At 43.9% G+C, this 21663-nt stretch overlaps 1 protein-coding gene across 1 annotated transcript in view; it reads right to left on the bottom strand.

Moving 5' to 3' along the window:
* lrp1bb (low density lipoprotein receptor-related protein 1Bb) overlaps positions 1 to 21663 on the bottom strand; it is a 131654-nt gene that overhangs the window by 55508 nt on the left and 54483 nt on the right. Inside the window, exons 6-22 of the mRNA XM_068651596.1 lie at positions 20953 to 21210; positions 20084 to 20246; positions 16309 to 16531; positions 15359 to 15560; positions 15121 to 15264; positions 13782 to 14018; positions 13396 to 13576; positions 11106 to 11325; positions 10770 to 10959; positions 9381 to 9503; positions 8947 to 9087; positions 8161 to 8286; positions 7257 to 7370; positions 4307 to 4387; positions 4074 to 4244; positions 2902 to 3084; positions 1486 to 1686 (exon numbers count right to left, since the gene is read on the bottom strand). Coding sequence (XP_068507697.1) covers positions 1486 to 1686; positions 2902 to 3084; positions 4074 to 4244; positions 4307 to 4387; positions 7257 to 7370; positions 8161 to 8286; positions 8947 to 9087; positions 9381 to 9503; positions 10770 to 10959; positions 11106 to 11325; positions 13396 to 13576; positions 13782 to 14018; positions 15121 to 15264; positions 15359 to 15560; positions 16309 to 16531; positions 20084 to 20246; positions 20953 to 21210 — 2958 coding nt within the window. The remainder of the gene's footprint in view (positions 1 to 1485; positions 1687 to 2901; positions 3085 to 4073; positions 4245 to 4306; positions 4388 to 7256; positions 7371 to 8160; positions 8287 to 8946; positions 9088 to 9380; positions 9504 to 10769; positions 10960 to 11105; positions 11326 to 13395; positions 13577 to 13781; positions 14019 to 15120; positions 15265 to 15358; positions 15561 to 16308; positions 16532 to 20083; positions 20247 to 20952; positions 21211 to 21663) is intronic.

The raw sequence follows: 21663 nt of genomic DNA, 5'->3' as shown, positions 1-21663 counted from the left end.
AACAAACTGATTTTTGTCGCGGGCCGCATCGTCGTTATAGTTTCCTTCGGAGGGCCATTATGAATAACTAAGTTTGAAACCGAAGACTAATAAAAACTGTTCAAACATTTTTAAAAATCAATGGGTAACAAAACTTGCTAGCAATATCCGTATTTTTTAAAAGTGAAGACAATTTGTAACTTTAGCATTGACAGATGAAGTCGATGCATAATTTCTCTTCGGGGGCCACGTAAAATGATGTGGTGGGCCGTATCTGGCCCCCGGGCCTTGACTTTGACACCTATGATCTAAATCATTGTCTGATAGGGTCCGACGCTTTCAGGCAAAATAAAATTGTATTCAGTGATTTGATTAATGAATGGATTAACCTACTGAATAATCTATTTTAAAAATACTTGCTAGCCCTAATATTACACGTCATAAAAACATACAGTCATGAAATGATTCCAAATATAAATTAACTGCGTATGTCATTGCCGCAATTCGGATTGATAATTGCCATAATGCCCATCGATGTAAGAATGTCACCACCAAGGCATGATGAACAATCCAAATGGATGGTGGGCAAAATAGCCCGAGAGTGAGTGAACGGCTGTCTGTCTGAACACGTCAGCCCGGCAATTTAAGAGCAATCTGTCCGAGCGTGCGGACCGCCGAGTGCCACCGGTGACAGCTTGCAACTCTTTGCGACCCTGCGCGAGATAAAGGGGAAAATTGATGGGCGGGCACTTTTGCAATTGAATGTCCATGATGCATAGACTTCATGAAAAATGACAATATGGACCACACAGGTTCCCGCTATACGCTACGAAGAACTAAATATGCAGTTTATACTGTATTTGATGAATATTGCATTGTTTTTTCTTTTCTGGAAAAGGTTGGAGTCTTCAAACATCAGAAGCTGCCTTTTGACAATTCCTCGCTGAAGTTTGATCTACCAGATGTCTATTTAAAGAAGAGGAACCAAAAGAATGGCAGCAAAGCTCCCAATGTTGTTGACAATTTGGAATGTATTCAAGCTGTTTTGCAGCTGCAGTATCCACCAAACTTAAAAGGTCAGGTTCGCACCAACCTCAAACTAGCGGGATGCGCTCAGCATGCCGTCGTATTTTCGTCAGACCGTATCCAATGCGGAGATGCTTTCAAAGGCCAAACTTTAGAAATTCTCTGCCTTTCCTCGCCTCCCGACTTATTTATTTTTCTTTTCGTCACCTCAGCCATGCGCTCGACCGGGACTCTTCGAATCTTCGAATCGGCGAGTCTTTTGAGTTTTTCAACTCATTGCGACGACTTTAGGACATTTTCTTCATCTGGTGCAACAGACCTTGGCCGCCCTTCCCTAAGCCGTAACCTCCGAATACTTTTGATTTTGAAACGCCAAGCCCGAGTTGTATCACTCTCTTACAAAGTGAGGACGCAGATGAAGGGGAATAGAAATGTGTGTGATGAAGTCAGTCCTAACAATTTGAAATTAAAAGAGATTACCGCAAACGGGTCCTTCGTCCGAGCGGTCGGCACAGTCCACTTTACTGTTGCAGATCTTGTCCGGTGTCAGGCAGACGGAGGTGTCGTTGGCACAGTGGTACTTGGGCGGCTTACAGACGGACGACTCGCAGGATTCCTCGTCCGAGCGGTCCTCGCAGTCGATGTCGCCGTCGCACACCCAGCTCTTTGTGATACACTTACCTAGAAACGGAGATTTATATTCCATAAATAAATAAATAATATATAAATTCTTCCTGGTCGTTATGTGGGGTACGGCACATTTAAATAAAAAAAATAAAAAATCAGTACGGTGTACCTCGCTTAATATCGCATGAGCCCTGTCGAGCTGGTCCACTTGTGGACAATTCAACTTGTTGCCATGGCAACGGGACCAATGCAGGTTTTATTTCGACCAGCCAGGCCATATTGTTTAAAAGCGTTTCTTTTACGATAAGAATATTTGTCACGCTTCAAAGACAGTACGTAGACATTGTTTCAAGTGAATAGAACTTGTGTTGATCATTTGCGCTGCTTGTTTAGAGCGCAGCGTTTCTTCACGGTGCACGTTCCATAGAAGTAGGTGGAACTACTGACGGAGGGGGCGAGCAAAGCAAAACATCATAGCGTGCCTCATCATTTTTGTGCTGGTGCAGGATTGCAGCAACTTCCAATTTACAGATTTTCCTTCAAAGTCCCCACATTGGTTTATTCTTGGTGCCAGATCACTGTGTGTGTGTGTGTGTGTGTACGTGTGTGTGGGAGGAAGGAGCGACAGCTGAGGGTGGCATTGTGTGAGCGCACGTGTGTGGTCAGACGGGTATGTTTGTCGATATTGACGTGGAAGCTCTCGTGCTGGCTTCCCCATTAAAAAAATTAGAATAATATATAACATTATCCATACATGCTTGATGTGACGCCAGACATGAAAACAATCTATATTGGACAGAAATGGGCCACAATAATAAAACGATGTTGGTGGCACGATCCTTTGACTGAATTGATAAAAGACATTTACAGCTTGTGGGATGAAAATAATCAGTGGGATGAATAAAAAACGGGCAAAGAAAATGCAAAACACAAAAACATCATTATTCAGAGTGGTGGCACAAAAAAGCGTTTGGATTAGTAGAGCGTATGAACGGAAAATATTTTTTCTGTAATATTTAAAAACTATCCAATTTTTCAATAATAAAAAAAAGCGTCAAAACACTATTTTGGATGAACCGACAGAAGTCTCTTATTTAATAGTGTTTTCCATACATTTTATTTTTTCATGGTTTGATGCATGAACAAATGCGTGTCTTATTTTTAGTCTCATCTGTCACGCTATGCCTTCATCTGATATTAACCTGGGTAAAGACTTCATAATGCTTTGGAGAGCTTGTTCATGTAAACAATCCGATATTCTTTTGTTACCCGTATCTTTGCAGGTAAACTTGGCCTTGGGGTCGCACATCCTTTTGGTGCCTCGGCAGTCTTTCTCGTCGCTGGCGTCTTCGCAATCCTTGTCTCCGTCGCATCTCCAGCGCTCGGGGATGCAGGTCCCATCTGTGACACAGTGGAATTCCTCCCCACTGCACTCAATCACAGATGGCAGGGCTGAAAGGAAAGTCACTCAACTATTGATTGGATCGCAACAGTGCTCCGCGACGCGCCGTCGTGGGCCAAGGCGCAGCAGCCTGGAATCATTCCATGGGGACACGTTTTATTGTTGAGATATTTGTATTTATAGGGAAGGTGAGGCTTCTATTCTCTTGTTGTTTGCTTTCCAAAATGAACATTTTGAGACCCATGTTGACGTCGGCGTTATGGATTTGTATGACCATATTTTTCAAAAGAACCGTGAGGTCACTCCGAGTACGGCTTCCTTTCTGCCTAAGAACATAATTAGTCATCTTAAGCACAACAGAAACGACAAAATAATAAGCAGCCTGGCGTTGTTTATGTTTGAAGAGAAAAGATTCAACCCTGAAATGAGGTGGTGCTGACAGCTCAATGCTTGTGACGCAAAGCCCAAAAGTAGAGTCAAAGCTCAGGCTGACTCGCTCCTTTGTGCTCAGAGGCGGGCCCACCAGCGTCACAAAATGGTTTGATGAATACTCGACATATTCCAATGACAAGCAAGTGAGCTGTGAGGCTGCATTAGTTGTTTTTTTTTCCCCCCCCCGCGCTCTGCATTAATTAGATGAAATGATTCAGCTCCCGATGTTGAAGTTCCCCCAGAACGGCGACTAGATAAGATTAGTCACACATGAGTGTTAAAACAACGTTATTCAAATTAAGATGATTCATTGCTGAACTCGTAATTACAACGGATGAATTTATGCCTTGCCTTGATTTGCCAAACCACAATTAGCACGCTAAAATGGACATGGAGAAACAACTCTGTCGTTAAAAGTCACAGCTTGCATGGAAAAAAATTGTGCTGTCAGGCTAAGGAAAATTATTTGATAATTTAGAGTCAAATTAGAATCACAGGGCGAATAATTTCTTTTTATTTTATTATTTTTCTTCTTTTCTTGCCTTGTCCTGTTCAGAGTCTTGTCTTTATATATGAGCATGTGTATAATCTGTGAATTCCTTCTCACCTGCCGATCCACCCCGACAGGTGGTGTTCTCGTCGCTGAAGTCTCCGCAGTCGTTATCGCCATCGCAGGCCCAGTGACCCGGGATGCAACGGCCGCTGGCGCACTGGAACTGGTTGTTGGCGCAAGGCCGGGCGCAGCCCGCTTCATCGCTACCATCGCCGCAGTCGTCGTCTGAACAAATTTACCGGCGGGTTGTAAGTGGCCCGAACGATGCGGCGGAAAAATGGCCAAACCTGAATCGCAGCGCCACTTTTCACTGATGCAGCGTCCGTTGGAGCAGGTGAACTCCGTGAGGATCTCACAAGTGGGAAAAGCTGGTGGAAAAAAAAAAAAATCATCTCACATCAACTGATTTCCTTCAATGGACATCAACAGAAAAAAAAATGGATGAAGACTTCCAACTCAATCAACGGTTTGTGACGTTCATTTACCGATCCACGTTTCCGGGCAACCTGAAGTGAAATTGTGATGATATCGTTTTTTTGCCAGTTAAGACAACAAAGCAATCTGGCCTGATGGTACGACACGTCAACGTTGGTCCTCTGGCCACATCTCATTCAAGGAGACTTTGGCGCTATCTTACCTATAGAAATATGGATTCTTCTCTTTTCCTGACATTTCTATTCCCGACAGAGATTGTTCTCTTTTCAGACTTTAGAGATAAGCCTTCGGCGTATATCAAAATGGATTCGGATATCCTTACAGGATGTCCAAACCTTTATTGACTTCAGAATGAAATGCAATTCTAGATTTAAATTGATTTGTCCGCATCTGCGTCTCCTCAAAGGCTGGCACGGAAAACATCTATTTTTTTATTTTATTTTAAATGAGACAACTCATATTCACGGGGTCTTATTGACAGACCATTGCTGGATGGAATTTAACATTCATTAAAAATGAAACAGCGGGCATCCATAAATAATGAAGGTTTCAAGTAAACAGTGAGCTTGCGTGGCTAAAAATGAAATGCCCACATCCATAAATAATGTTAGGTTCCCATGAACAAAAAAAGTGAGATACAGAGTGACAACTCCTAAACTACTGACAAACCAAATCTACACGGGTATCCATCTTGAAGACAATCGCCACTTGAGGACCTATCCTCGGACCCGTAGGAGCTCCACCGAAGCTGCCGGGAATGCACGGTCGAGCGCCTCGAGGCGAGTAATGCCCGAGGACGCTTAGACAACAGTGAGCGAGAAAATATGTTTTCCTACCCGGCTTGATTATGATTGAACGTAGCCAAGCGTGAACTTCAATTACCGCTCGCACCCCGGCAGTTTGCCACGCCGGCGTCTCCGAGCGGCTGAGGATGCGCCAAAGGGAGTCCAAGGCGATTCGACCCGGTGCGGCAACAACTGCTCACATACTGACGCCGATTAAGTCATTCACAGTTCAAATAGACGTCTATATCCGTCAATGGCAGTGAAGGAGTTAAAGGCAAAAAGGTTGGAGTTAAGTATAGACCATGATTTTGCCTTTAAATGTTGTTTTGTGTATGAATTTAATGGGCTGTACAAATAAATCTGTTTGTTCTTTCAGCAATGTTTTTGGTGGATTTTCCTTGTTTACTAAAAATGTTTTCTGAGATTTGTTTTCGATTGGACATGATCAGCAGCAAGGGTTCTAAAATATATGTTCAGCAACACCCTTGAAAACACACGCCGTCATGTTGCTCCGCAGAACCGACATCAATCTTTCAGTTTGAAGTCTCTGGAATGCACTAATGTGTGTCGATGACAATCAAAAATGCATGCTCGCTGAAGAATGTTTTAGTACTTGTCGGAGTTTTGTAAAAAGACGAGCTTGCGCAGTCTCCCAAAAAAAAAAAAAGTTAGACTGAAAAAAGGAATTCTGTATTGACAGGTATAAATAGTTTCATGAGTTGTTTTCTACTTTCTTGCTGTGCGTGATTTTGTCGCACCCCGAGCTAGCTTTGTATTCCGTTTAGTTGACTGATTTTGATTATGAGAAAAGGATGCAATTAGAAACGGCTCACAGGATGGTGCAGTTCAAAAAAAATCAAGCTGGACCTAACATAGATGTAACTAACCGAGAGGGCATTGCGAGTAGTGGAGCAACGAGTCCCCGAGGTGCCGTCCGTATCCAACACACCACCGCCGCCGCAAGCGAGATACTTTGCGGTCGTCTCCGCTTGGAGGAAAAATTGTTTCGGACGTTGTCTGTCTGACACTCAACACGGATCAATGTAAGTAAGCTGGACTCTGTCTCATCTCCTGCGGGACTGCAGTCGTCCCGTCAGATGAGACGCTTGTCCAAACAAAGCTCATCTGATTGGGATGGGATTTACCCGCCGCCCACCTCCGCTCTCTCCCCTTTCATGGACATTTGGATGAAGACGTCATTTGCCTTAATAGTCGCTATCCTGTTTTGTGCAACCCACTGGGCGCTCTGATGGAGCGGAAAGCTTCACGCTGCGGGATGACCTGCTCGGTCAACCCGTGACGGAGCTTCCGGAGACGTCGTATGCTGGCCCTGCTGTGGTTTCACACTGAGGGATGACATCGATATAGTGTGCGTGTGTGTGTGTGTGTTATGGGTTACCAGAATGATTTGAAAATCACTTCTTTTGGTTTTTAGTGTTATTGTGGTGTTGCGGTGTTGTGTGACTTTCATGTTTAAGGTTTCATTCAAAACAGTTGCAAGACTAGAAGAGAAAGAATTGTCTAGTTCACTTTGAGTAAAAAATATATATAAAAGAAAAAATATATATACATATATATAAATATATATATTATAATATATATAAATATTTATATATTAAAAATATCTAGTCTAGTTCACTTTGAGTAAAAAATATATAAAAGAAAAAATATATATACATATATATAAATATATATATTATAATATATATAAATATTTATATATTAAAAATATATATTTTTTTAATATTTATATATTAAAACATTTTTTTTCTTTTCTTAAATATCGAAGTTGAATTTTTTTTAAACTCACTCCAATCACTTTCAATCTTGTTAAGTGAGGAGTTTCAGTACAATAGAACACTGCCATAAAAAAAAAAAAAAATTGCCTTCTAATTGGCATGAAAGCTTCTTGAATGTTAAAAAGGGCTGCCAGTGGAGAACAGCCCATCCATAATGGAGTAGCTGCAATGTTGAACTCACACTTGAATGAGAGGTGAGAACCCGACATGAGACTTACCGCACGATACTTCATCAGTGGCGTCGCCGCAGTCGTCCTCGCGGTCACAGAGCCACGCTTGAGGTATGCACCGCCCGTTCTGACACGCGTACTGGTCACTCTGACATGACCGGGCTGCGGTAAAGAAAAAAAAATAAATCAAGGAAAGACCAGCGCTTACTTCATTCACTCCCATCGTGCATAAGTCAACGTAGGCTGTGGAGAAGCCGCCTAATGATCACTACATCAGCCAGATGTCAATGTCTGCCTTGTGCTTTATCGCTCCATCACTCGGCCGCAGCTAGGACCGTCTAACGGCCTTGGGAAATTATCCCAGTGACGGCTACATGCTGCACGCCACCGCCGGACCCCCACAGGCGGGTGACCTCTTGTTGATGTGGAATATACGCGTCAATCTGATGACGAGGGTACATTTCTCACCTTCTGCTTAATGCGCGGTGATTGATCCCTCCAAACATAAATCGCTCCGGAGGGGGATCGTTAAGGACGGCGATGCTAATGCGGCCAATGTTATATTGTGCTACATCAGTTCTAGTGATTACAAGTTGAAAGCACATCATTAAACAATTGAGATACAAATTGAAGTCGTTGACCATGCTCGCGCCATAAATCGCCTCTCCCCATTGACGTGAGATGGAAATACCATAAATCTGCTCCAGTCTCCTCCATAAAAACAACAAAAGTTGTACTTCAGGCAGACATAAACGAAGAAAAGTTGTTTTACAACTACAGTGACTAAGCAAGCTGCTCGAATATGACTTGACCTGTCTTTTTTCGTAGATGACTGCTAGCCGGTCAATGTCTGTTTCCCTTAGCATTAAGCTAGCAGGGGCGTGCATGGGGCAAAAGCACTTTAGAGTCTATTTCTTTTTTCTGATCAGGATATTTGGCAGTAAACACACACCTGAACATGTGACGTTGGCCTCGTCCTCGTTGCTCCCGCAGTCGTTTGTCCCGTCGCAAAGCCATTTCTTGGGAATGCAGCGTTTGTTTTTGCATTTGAAGTGATCGATCGGACACGAGTGATTGTCTGCAAACAAAATGGAGGTCAAGAATCCCGCGCAAGACTTATCGGTGTGAACATACGCATTCTCATTCAGCAGGTGTGTCTAAACTTTTCTTGTGACCAGCGCCAAAGTGTAAGACAGATGATGAAATATAGCAAGAAAAGGAGCAGCTAACAAATCAATACGGTGTATAAAACATTGTGTTTTCTGACAGCCACCATAAAGACACCATTCCTTATTTGCTGCATCCATGTGGCAAATTGCAACCATACATCACACATAGAAGCCACTGACCAAGTGTCAACCTCTGTGAGAGTGTTTAGAGTAAGTGCGGCTCGGCGCTGACCGTAAATTCATGTTGAAAATGTTGCTTTTCACAACACGCCTTAGGAAAACCAGCTGGTGTTAGCCTTAAGCTAGCATGATGAGGGAATGAGACAATTAAAAGTTCCCTCAAAGGCTTTGCGTTATTTTGATTATTTGGTTCTCGCACTAAATTGAATTAAGTCAGGTGACAAACGAGACATAGAAGCAATTCAAAGAGCACATTTCACTTGAGTAAAAGGCAGGACAGATGGGGAACATCTTTATGTTAGCGCTGACATTTCAAGGATAAAGGTTAACAGCATGGAACATTTTGCGTCTCATTTCTGCACATGTAAGACAAATTGAGCAGCGCTCACAGCAAGTGTGGCTTTCTTCGTCGCTGGCGTCCAGACAGTCGTCGTCCCCGTCGCATTTCCACAGCGCCTGAATGCAGCGCCCATTACGGCATTGGAATTCTTCGTTTTTACACCGCTGCGGTTCTGGAGCGCTGCCGGAACCTTTTGGGAGAGACGGGAAAATGAACTGGAGGGTTTTTTTTTATGAGGAATTGTTTTCGTGGGCGTTATTGGCATGGTTATGATGATGTGGGAAAAACATGCTAATCGTGTGCCATGACCTCATTGCTAACCGGCGGGATTTGAATATAGCATACGGAATGTTTCTCAGGTGATTTGCATTGGAGAAAAGGCAGCTATTAGTTGCTCGTTCCTCCCAAGAATGGAAGGATTACAGCGCGCTGGGAAAAGACGGTTTTAAGCCTCTCGCTCCGTCGGACTCATTTTCTTCCCACCTGCGCAGGTGACATTGTTCTTCTCCAGAAGCTGGTTGTCAGCACAGGCACACACTCTGCCTCCTGGGATGGCAAGGCAGAGGGTACTACAGCCGCCATAATTCAAACTGCAGGCGTTGTCACCTGGGAACGCAAAAAGAAAAGATCCCAAATAAGGTGTCGTGCTCATTTAAAGGCGCTCTGAAGTGAAAATAAATATCGACTAAATTTGACACAGCCCTTCTCTATTCGCGGCTGACAATGAGGCGCTCTAAAACGGACGTGCCAGAATACATTTTTAGCTAACTGCATGGGCTACAATCATTTGGAATTGCATAAAATAATTCATGTTGGAAAGTTTTCTTCTGAATGTTGGGCGCCTGTTAAGAGCAGAAGAAAAGAAAGGCCTGCCGTGTAGATGGGTTGTGTCCGTATTCCAGTGTCAGCTATATCCGTTAGCTCTCCTATCTACTCTTTTCAGCTTCCTAACAGCGCGAATCCATCATCATTTGCAGTAGAGTGAGGACGCCTTGGCCACCCAATACAACTTGACAAAGTGGAGGCTCAAGAGACTCCAGAGTGTCTGCCGCCTTCGCCTTACAATGCCAACTTTGATTCCCGTACGTGCGTATGCAGATTCGGCGGCTGCATAGGGACCAACTATGAACTTTAGACCTAACCTTGCAATTTGTGCTTGTTCAAAAACAAATAAACTTCAAAACTGTCGCTTGTAGCTAGCACCAATGATAAGTTGACTCGCATTAAGATACAACCGGTATAAGAAACGATAAAAATAAACCTGAATGCGTAATCAAAAAGAAATGCTCTTGTCCTCGGAATAGTCATGTGTGGCTTCTGCTTTGTCCGGTGGGCAACGAGTCAACGTGCGACCATGATAACCGAGTGCGTAAATGCAGATTAAGTTTTGATGTCCTTGTTTCACGGACGTCGCATTTACGCGGCACCTCACAACTCAAGCAGTTAATGTTGCCTGTAATGGTGTCGTTGAACGGTACAAGCTGCCGGAATGTCTACCACACTTTACTTTGCGCTTTTGTTTGGAGTGCAAAATGAGCTTTAGTAAAATGATGCACTAGTTAAAATTTGCAAACTGCATTAATAATCCTAAAAAAGTGCTAAAGACATATTGACAGAGGCAAGGTACCAAGTGGGTTTGCAATGTTTCACTTTTGAGCCTATCTTTCATATGAGCAGACTTGTCAAGTTTTTGATCTGACCCTTGATGTTTTGGAATGAACTTTCCGACCCAGTACACCGGGAGGACTCGCGCATGGTTACTATCTAGACACACGGCCGAGACGGTCAATACGCAGTCGGACTTGGACCGTGTGGGTTGTTACGGTTCACTGGCATGGAATGAGTAGAGAGCAAAGGGGAAAAACAGCCAACCTTGCTGACTTTGTGCGTCATAAACTCGCAGGCCAAATAATGGCGGTCTCTCACTTCGCAGCACATTGATATCCCCCGTGGACAAGTCCAGCTGGAAGACTGACGCATTCATGTACTCCGTCCAAAAGATAAAATTGCGATAATGGGATATTCCAAATGGATGGTTGAGCTCTTTTCCATTGTAGACCACCTGTCAGAAAACGTACTGTACATCATCACTGGAATTCAAAAGTGTGCACATTACATGCTGAGTATAATTGAGACAGATTTATCCCTTTTAGCACCCAGCGCCGGGTTAGCTAGGTCACCCAACGAGGTTGGAGAGTAAATACTCACCATTCGCCCCGTGCCGTTGAGGAAAATCTTTTCAATGTGATCGTAGTAGGCGTCGCACCAATACATGCTGCTGGAACTGTGGTCCAAGGTTAAGCCGTTGGGCCACAGCATGTTTGTGGTGACAAAAATGCGACGGTTTGAGCCGTCCATCCAGGCTTTTTCGATCCTCCCAATGCTGTCGTTGACCTCATCTTCTTCCCAGTCGGTCCAGTACATCCAGCTAGCACCATGGCAAAAACACAATCAACAAAAAAGGCACTGTGACTCAAAAGACGTGTATCCCAAATCATCTTGCTTCATTCAAACAAATGGATATGCCGGTGATCCGCTCCAGACATTTGGATACACTAGACTGGAGGCTCAGCTCCTCTTCTGTTTGTTTTTTGTGAGTTCACCAGCATGTATCCCAAGTCAGGTGACCCACGGCAAAGGATTTCTTTTCAGCTCATCGCAACTGTCTACCGTAATGAAGCCTCACCTTTATTTCTTGACACATCAGATGCTAGTCTCTTTGATTTCATATCAATCAATATATCTGAGAGCACATGTAGGCTTGAAAGGGATGCGTTTCAAACATGTGACATGTCTCACCGAGGGTTTTGTTCATCGCAAGCCCTCGGGAATGATGATCCTCCTCCCTCGCCCTGCTTTGATTCCAAGACGCCCTCGACTGCCGAATGCCAAATACAATCGCCGGTTCAGGCGAACTTCACAACGAACAGATCCCAAATGCAATGTTGAATAAATTGGAATCAAGATTTCCCTCATGTAGAATCTCATAATTAAAAAACCCTGGCAAAGAAAGGCGAGCATGTTGTAGCGTCGCAAACCACTCAGGCTTTACGAGTTAAAAAAGATGCTTGGTTGCACATCATCACATCATGCGTCAACAAGCAAAACTTTGCAGTGTGGCAAAGTTGGAACTCACAACGGACTCGTGTTGGAAACGGGAGCGGGTCAACACTTTGACGTGATCTGTTTTCTAGTAAGCGTGCTCGGGGGATTTGTTCCTGAGTGAGTCGCGTGGCCTCCTGCTTCTCATCATAGTATTACTGATGCGAACGAGAATCGTTGGCAAGTTGGACACGGCACCTCACTTGAAAGGACTGAACATCCACGGAAATTGAAGTCCACCCCCCCTCCTACAAAATACAACATCAAGTCCTCTTTGGCAGTACTTGGAAAACAAGTCTATTTTTACTGTTAAATGAAATGTTATACATCAAAAGTATTAGAGGAATCAGTACTTGGTAAGAAGTCAAAGAAAGAATTCTTGTAGCGCTATAGAGAGCCAACAGATATGGAAGCCACGGGCACTCCATTTGAATAATCCACAACAGTCTCATCTCTTTCAAACTACTTCCTGTGAGTAGAAGGGATCTAACTCGTCAAGCGGAGCCCGGCAGACATGCCTGCTTTGCTTAGTACCAACAAATACTGAGCAGCATGAGCAAGCACCTTGGACTTGAAACCCCAAGACCCCGTTCAGACTTGCTCAACGAGGGACCCACCAGAATTTCGATTCGAATCCGCACAAACATAGCGATGGTCGGATGATTCATTTGGCAAATCACAATTAACATTGGCATCTCTAATGACTGTTTTTCTGCTGATATAATCAGCTTGTAATTAACAATGCAACGTGGATGTTGTCGGGTGTCGGCGTACAAACTAACAACTGCTCGAGCTGGATGTAAACAGATGCTCTGCAGCATATGCACATTAGAAAGGCTTTTTGAACAACTACAGATAAAACAAACACGCTCTGGACGGGGAATATTTGAAACAGATTGTTGTTTGTTTTGAATCATTAATCAAGAGATTAAAGATTGGGTTCAATCAAAATCAGGATTCGAGTTAATCTGAGGTTATAATTTTCCTTAAAGGGGATTTTATATATATATATATACGGTGACTACTTCATTTGGACTACTTGAATACATGCAATGATATCCAAATAGTTTGCGTTGACTGAATTGATATCAATTAAGAGCCAATCTATGCAATTTGTGGAAAAATGTAATTGAGTTCTGCAGCGGGGTTCATTGTAATCTCCGTTTGCCTCAATTTACAAAGAAAAGAATATGTATTAGGGCTATGGGAGAAAGTCATCAAGTGGGTTAACTGTGGCTAATGAGCTGGGAGTGCTGGTTCATCTTGTAGTGCGTAGGACCTCATCTCGGACTCACTTATACAAAGCTCCACGATTGCCATTCCACAACCTTTAATCTTGGGCGGAGGTTTTCCATTGAACTTTCAGAGGCTGCGTTATCTGACAAAATGGCTTTACCAGTTCAGAGGGTCCACCACGATGGCCCGGGGGTGCGACATGTTCCCTTCCAAGAGAGTTCTTCTGGTCTCGGAGGCACTCAGCAACCTGGCAACACTGATTGTTTTCCTGTAGCCATCGTTGGTCCAGTACAAGTTATTACCGATCCAGTCCACTGAGATGCCTTCAACGTTGTCCAGTTCTACGAGGGAACAATTGGAATTATAAAGCAAAATATTGTTTGACAATTCCATCAGACGGATTACCAGTGTATCAGGAGTACATCTGAATGTTTTGAGAAGATTAAATGATTACAAGATGAATTAACCTCATTGTTTAGTCGGGAAACACATCCACATATGGGAGGGATTATATACACTGGAAATTCTGAAAGATCTTTGACAAACCCTCGTTAAGTATCGTTTCCCGGCTGCTCCCGTCGATGTTTTGCCTCCCGATGAGGAAACTGGTGGTGTCGGCAAAGTAAATGTGTCCCGATGCGGCGTGGTAGTCGATAGCTCGAGGGTTGACCAGGTCCTCGATCGGCACCATGTGCTCGTCGCTAGACTTGACGTTCATATCCAAACCTTGGATGACACCGGGACGCCCCTTTCCGTAGAACAGGAAGAGATTGTTTGGGGGCTCTAAGAGGAACAAAAGGACAAAGCCTTGACTGTTATTGGAATTTAATTCGTCAGTGCCGATCCTCGTATTAAGCGCTTTGATCAAAACCGTTGTTCTTTCGACCTGCTAATTGACTTTAATGGAGTCGCTGACCAAAGCCAATGACAATTCTTCCCTATCTCAATCATCCTTGAGCTACAAAGTCTGAGAAGGAAAACACAGAGGCAAGCAGACAAAAAGGCAAATACTTACCTTGTCTGTGAAGATGGTGTCTGATCTAAAATAACACGGCGTCTGCATAAAAGGACAAAGACTGGAAAGCTGACGGCGCTCCTCTGTGGCCTGCCAGCCGCAAAGGAGGCTCTACATACTCAGACCTTCGTGGAAATCTCCAGAGAGGCGTGAAGGAGAGCTTCCAGCGAGAGAAGCGGACCTCTCCTTGCTCTCAATCCCAACCCATGAGACTACAACGCGGGGGGTGAGGACCACACGCACGCCTCAATTCAATTTATCATTTTGCGAGGGAGAAAGCAACTACCCAGGAGACAATTAAGCCTCCTCGCAACAGACCCAGATATCAAACTCCAGTGTGAGCGACCGCTCGCCGTTAAGAAGCGTGAGCATTTAGCGGCGCCATCTCATTATGTTTCGCAGGAGAGAAAGCGAGTGCAAGGAGGCATAAAAAAAGATGGCTTCTGCCATCAGATCATCTGTAATGGGGGAATAAATCAAATGTGTCAGAGCAAAAAGCTCCTGACGCTTTGTTACCCAAACTTGCTCGACCGTCCCTGAATGTGATGTGAATGTGATGAACTGCTTTTAATGTCAAGCGTGCAATCTTCCGGCATTGATCAGCCTGGTCAACAAAGTCAGACAAATATGCGGCGATAATCGATCATAACGGCAGTGTGATGATAGCACCCGATCGGTTTGAGGAAATGATCCGTGTCTGTCAGCGCACTTCTTAATCAATGTCAGTCTGCGGCAGATAAATGCACCGTCTGCTGTCTTATGACCTTATATTGTCCTTTTCAGGCATTCATTACAGGCACTTCCAATTAGGTGACAGATTTTAAGTATCAAAATCTTCGAAGAATTTCTTTTCAAGTAGGACCAACTTACTTTTACAGGACTGCCCGTCGGAACCGAGGCTGTAGCCGACACGGCAATGACACCTTCTGGACTTGTAGCTGCCGCTCAGAAGGCAAATGTGGGAGCATCCGCCCAATTTCCCAAAGGAATTCATTTCACAGGCATGAGACTTAACTGTGGGCAAAATCAGCGCACATCAAAGTAAGACAACAAAACGTTATTGAGTGCACGCACTCAAATTCAACCCCGAACACACAGCATGAGTTACCTTGGGGTTGAGCGACTTTGTGGTAAACACGTAGCACTTGCGTATTCCCTAGACTTGCAAGTGTCTGCACCTCTGCTGTGATGTTGAATCTGTGGATTTGCAGTAGCGCCACATCCAAAGTCCCTGTCGAAGGTTCCGAGTGGGTACGCTCGATAGCGTAGAGGAAATTCTCAAACGCGGCTAATGCGTAAATATGTGACACCTGGAAATAAAGACAGATCAAAAGGCTGAAGACAGAGTGCAGAGACGAGGGCCCGTCTGCATATTTGTCAGGCCACACACTGGACGGAGAAACCTGGTGACACGGTGACATGGGCTGGATAGCTCGGCATCTGCGCTACATTTAGCAGGATGACATTCATGAACAGCGACATGACTGGCTGAGCCGTGTAAACTCAGGGGGCGTGACATCGGGGACACGGAGAAACATGAGCGGGAATAAATAAACAAGCAAAACTAGTGTTCCACCTCTCTTGACGATATTGGCTGAGGTCGTCCATTTCACCTGCGCACATTTCGACTATGGTTGTCGCCGCAATATTTGAATGTAGACTACCCAATTTAATTAAAGGATGCGTACTCTTGTCCTTCAAAGCGTTTACATAATGCACGAGAATCCCTTTCTGTGAGCCACTGACAGTTTATCCTTCTTACATACTCGACAGAGGCCAACATCAATCATACTACCTGAAAAGAAGTGTCAAACATAATTCTGTTTATGAAATACTTCTTGCGTGAATAGGAAGATCCATTTGCCTAGAATCATCTTGTGATGAATGGCCACAATCTGTGATAAGAACTCATTTCAAATATATTCACAACACTCACCAAGTCTAGGCTATCGCGAGTTGACCTTTTGTGTCAACACGGCAAGAGAATTATGCGAGAAGAGAATGCGCCACCTGTTTTATTGTGATAAAATGGGGGCAAAGCAAAAGGCAGTCACTCACTTGGTTTCCCTGGATGATGTTGTGTCGGTTTTTGCCTTGGTAATCCACAACGTCGATGTAATCCAGGTAGGCGTCTGCCCAATACACCAGCCTTTTGACCACGTCCAATGCCACAGCTGTGGGCTGCTCAATGTTATAATCCACCAGCCGGGTCCTGTTGGTGCCATCCATGTTGCAGCGCTCCACCTTGGCCACGTTCCCGTAGTCGGTGAAGAACATCATTCTGCAAAAAAGGCAAAGAGCAGCGTTTCCTTGACACGCAAGATACGAGTACAGTATCTCAAATAATCTTTTCCCATTGAAATAAATACAAAGGCCATTAATTCGCTCCACCCTCCCCAGAAAACCCAACATAAAGTTGTGAAATCGATTTTAAATGACGAATAAATATATAACCCATAAACCTAATCGTAATACTACTTGATCAAAATATATGGTAGTAACGTCATTTAATAGAATGTAGTCAAGTTGTCAGCAGTGTTGTGAATGTGAGAATTGGCAAAATTGAAATTGTGTGAACGGTGTTCATTTGACATCGTCAAAGAGCCTGGATGATAAATAAGCCCCCAGAGGTCACGCCATCAAAAATACAATAAAAATGCACATGAATGTTTTGGGCTCTGCTCTGTGAAACGTAAAAGTGCCTCCTTTCATTTCTGAAAGACAAATGTGGTGGAAAGAGGAAATCGTGAAGTGAAAGAATATAATGGAATACCAGAATTACAAATGTCAGAGTGCTGCTTTAGGCACTTTGCGACAACACCTTTTGGCTCATGTCGACGCCTGGCGTGGGAGCTGGAATAAAAAAGCTCCCACTGATTTGGCCTCACCTATTCCAAACAACAAATCACCCGGTGGATTAAACACCTCCCAATTTAGAGTCCTTGAATAAATGAAGTGTATATTTGTTTTACATTTATGTGGCCTCATTAACAAGGTGTCTCTCTTTCACAGGCAGTTGTTCCTGCTAATGCTAAGTGATGGATGAGCTGCGACGCCGGCTAATGTAAACTCCCCGCCCGATCGCAGCGGCTACGAACGCTGATTATCATACACAAAAATATGTCAAAAGGAACATTGTCAAAAAGGTGTTCCTGATGATTAAAATGTAACTTAGTACATAGAATTGGCACTGTATCGATAATCCTCCTGTTTGTACACCAGATAATCTGTCAAGGTAATCTTTGGAGACATCCGATAATTTGTTGACTGGTCACATTGGGGGATTGGTCTTGAAATTGCCTTGAGCGATTATCTTAAACGTATATGACGGTTTTGAAAAGCACTTGCTCGGACGGAGCAAATTCCTCGTGATGTCTTTTTGAACACATCCTCGATGACGACAATCTTCTCAGCCAAATTGTTTGCGTACGCATCGGCCATGCTACGTTAGCGCTACAAAAGGATAAACAAACAAAACATAGCTTTGTAAGCGTCCTTAAATGCCAAGAGGACCACCCACGGAGGAGCTCCGATACCTGAAGCGACTCTGAACACCAAAACAGCATTGTCTATTACTTCAACTGTAATTGTCGGATATTTAAAAAAAGCGTGCTGCGGAGAACCTCGGGGTATGAGAGCACAAAAGAGCTAAGTACCTTTAAAACTGTGCGGTGGTAGGGGTGTTGAAATCAATTCCAAAAGACACAGGGAGTGAATTTCACAGGTGTTATGCAGCACATTTGCCAAAGAAAAGTCTCAATTACTCCCGACTACAGCTGAAACGGCTTGCGGATCGACAATCTGTCAAACCATATTTGGCCCAAGTGGAGCCGCCATGTTGTTACCGATGTCCAATCGTTATCGAGCTTACCTATCACTGTCACATTTGTTAATCTACATCCGGAGTTTGGTCCTGAAGAGCCCCTTCCAACACACGATCAGCTCATCAGCAAGATTTGCACGAGCCTGATAACGACCCTGATGTTTTCAACCCGGGTTGAATTTAAAACAGGCTGGATAAGAGCTCTCCAGAAGCGGACTCGGGGCACTCCTAGTCTACATAAAAGTGACACCGTCCAAAGCTCTGGGCCTCTTAAACCAAAATCAAACAATGACCCTGGCGCGGAGATCGAGCTTAATGCGCACAAGTCAGGTCAGCGGAGAGAAGGGCTTCCCTCCAAATTGCAGATTAAAAAGAAAAGAAAGGCAGCATCAGCATCAGCATCAGCAAAGCGTTCCCCTAACAGGTGCACATTCGTGTAGCATGGAAATGATAGCGGCAGAAGGTGCTGAGGCGGAATTTTCCATTCAACGTTCAATTGCGTGGGAAGAGTTCCGACTGAAAACACAATGATAGAAAATAGCTGCAGAAGTGTGGTCATATTATTGAAATAAATACATTAAAATGGCAAACAAACAGTTTTCCCTTTGATATGGCTTTTGCGATTTAAAAAAAACAACGTTTTTTCCCAAAGCAAAAAAAATGAACACAATATATGGGTTGAAAAAAATAGACAGAACTGGGAAATTTAGTCGTACAAGTGAATATATTATTGTATAATACAAGATATATTGTATATTAGGAGTCATGTCAATATGAATCAATCAATACGCAGGCACATAAACAAATGGGATGTCGACATGGGTTCCTCCAGTTGTCTCAACGTAACAGAAATGCGTTCTCCTCAATCATCGGCCGCTTACAGGTGTTTGCTGAAGGAGCCATATTTAAACGGCTGGCGAGTAAATTTCCATGAAATGTCGAGCGACCTCGGTTGTAAGAAACAAGGACGCGGTCAACGCAAGTAAGGGTGAAACTCTCAATTTACCAGATGATATACGGGCCGGCCCGGGCCGGGCCGACATTCGCCCGAGATAACGAGCTGAAGCTGACTGAAAGAATGAGGTCGGAGTTTCCGTGGCAGCCGGCAGCCTTGACGTGAATCAATCCCAAATCATGTCATGTTCAAAGAAGCTCGGTGTAGAAAAAGCCCACAGTGAACAAACTCAATTCCGAGGGGGAAGTGAGTGACTGACAAAGAAGTGATCAGCGGCCCGCAGACCACAAAGACCATTCCGAAATTCCATTTTCTGTTCGACACTTGTTCACTGGCACGGAGCGGGCAAAGACGGAAAACATTTAGCTTACGACTTATAACCCATTTCATGATGGTAATAATTATTTTTAATTATTGTAGATTAAAAAAAACCTTGTCTGAAGTTAGTAAGCAAGCCTTTTTTTTTTTTTTACTGTGCACTTTTCAATCCAATAGTAAAGCACCAAACTGTTCACACAAAAATCTACGGCTTCCGTAATAAAACTTGACAACCCAAATGAAATTTCAGCTCGGATCGACGCGATTGCTCGGATCACTTTTACTGGCCAAATCCGACAGTCTGTGACCATCCGTTGCCAGGCAGGGGTTCATATCGGGACTCCGCACACTAATAATGAAGAGCAAACAAAAAGCAGTTTGCAGATTCCAACGTCAACCGTGAGGAAAACCTCGTCTTCCTCCAGCCCGGATTTGTTTCTACCTCGGCTGCGGTTTTGACTGGAAACAATCGTCATTCATTTGAATGCACCGTCGCACAATTTCCCCCCTCAAACTGAAAATCCCGCTTGCCGAATTTCCTCACGAAGGATGTAAGGTGACAAGTGTGACAGCAAATGTGTGTCTAGACAGCAGAAGCATCACCGGGATTCAAATCCCTTCTTTGTGAATCATTTGTATGCTTCCGCACAAGTCCTTTGTTACGCATCGTAATTAGTTCCTTCTTCGCTAATTTCCTTTTCTTTACAAAAACAAAACCTGGACATGAATTTGCTCACCCCGTGAGAGGATCCAGAGCGATTCCTTTGGGATTCAGCAGGTCGAACTGGAGGAGAGTCACGCAAGTGGCGCCGGTTTGGTCGCACACGAAAATCTTGTCGCTGACCCGGTCGACAAAATAGAAGTTGCCCGTCAGCCAATCGATAGCCATGTGCTCGGCATCTGGAAGGAGAAGAGCTGTCATGTGGTTGCTGAAAGAATACGCTGTGCCTTTTAATGTCGCTAAAACATCTCCTCTCAAACCATTCGGCATGCAAAATGGCCATCTTCGGAATTTCGAGCAGAGCCCAATTGTGCGTTTCCAAAGCTGAGTGCTTGCTCTCAAAGTGCGGATGGCCGCACGGGCCGGCGGTGCTTAAGCAATGTTTCCTCGGGGAGAAGATTGTCTTGAAAGGCAATATCGGGATGTGGAAGCGCCTCAAGATTACACCACCATGAAGGCCACTTCTTTTGTCCAATTAGATTTACAGTGTAGGTTGTCTTATCAAAGTGTCAACGGGGAAATCGGATGGCAACGATAAACGATGTGTTCAAGTGAGGGAGTCAGTACTTGACCCAGTTTTTGTTTTTATATAAAATGCAAGTACGGCTATTTTTTTTTTTTAAATTGCAACAGGCTTTCATAGCAATATCATGACTAAAAAAATATGCAATTTGGTCATATTTGGAAATTAAGGAAAACACCCTAGCTATAAATTATATTATATTATTATATATTAAAAAAAATAGTATTACAATAAAATTTCATATCACGCAAGCTTTTATAGGTAAAAAAAAGAAACTTCCCCCCCCCCCAAAAATGAAATTTAATTTAAATGTGCTGCTGTGTTTTTGTATAATGTAAATTGCAAATAGAACCCAAACTTACTGTGCAAGTATTTTTGTGTGATGATTTCCTTTTCCCGCGTGAGTCTGCGTAGATTCTTCATTTCAGCACAGCGAAGTTGCCCCGAGGATTCTTTGGCCAGAAGCCAGCACAGCTTGTCCTGCTTGTGCTGGAAATCCATGGCCAGACTGGCATTGACGCTCAGAGACCTCAGGGGCAGGAAGCCCGTTCCGTTTAGATGGCCGATGACGATCCGATCCGATCCGCCCATGAGAAGCATGGGAGGCTTGTCGCCGGGATCTAGTTTGGAGATAGAGAAAGAAATACGCTTGCGAGGAGGCAAAGGAACACTCGCACGATAAAGCACACCACAGAACGGCGTAGCGTAGCATGGAGCTAATAAAAGCCACAATGTAATAATGGCGCTTAATCAAGTGACATGCTTAATCAATCAAGCGTCATTTGTCATACACAAGTAAAAAAAACAAGAGGCCGCAAGAGGATGACTTGTCTTCGCAGACCGCCCGCATTGCACCTGTCGAAAAATCGCAATTTCATCATTTGGAGCTCAAAGCAAAAATACGAACCATCGCGCCGGCTCCAGAGTTGCAATATTTTAATTCGGTTTGACCCCAATGAAAGAAGATTAGATCAAGATTAATTCTTAAATCGCACTGTCGAGTTGTACCTTCCATCTTCCATGGAGTTTTTTTCTTTTTCTAAATACCCTGCTGCTTCTCATCTACTGGCCCC

Source organism: Syngnathus scovelli, chromosome 8 (genome assembly GCF_024217435.2).
Source record: "Syngnathus scovelli strain Florida chromosome 8, RoL_Ssco_1.2, whole genome shotgun sequence".
Lineage (NCBI taxonomy): Eukaryota > Metazoa > Chordata > Actinopteri > Syngnathiformes > Syngnathidae > Syngnathus > Syngnathus scovelli.
Note: the sequence above shows the minus strand (reverse complement) of the source record. Positions and strands in the feature narration are given on the sequence as shown.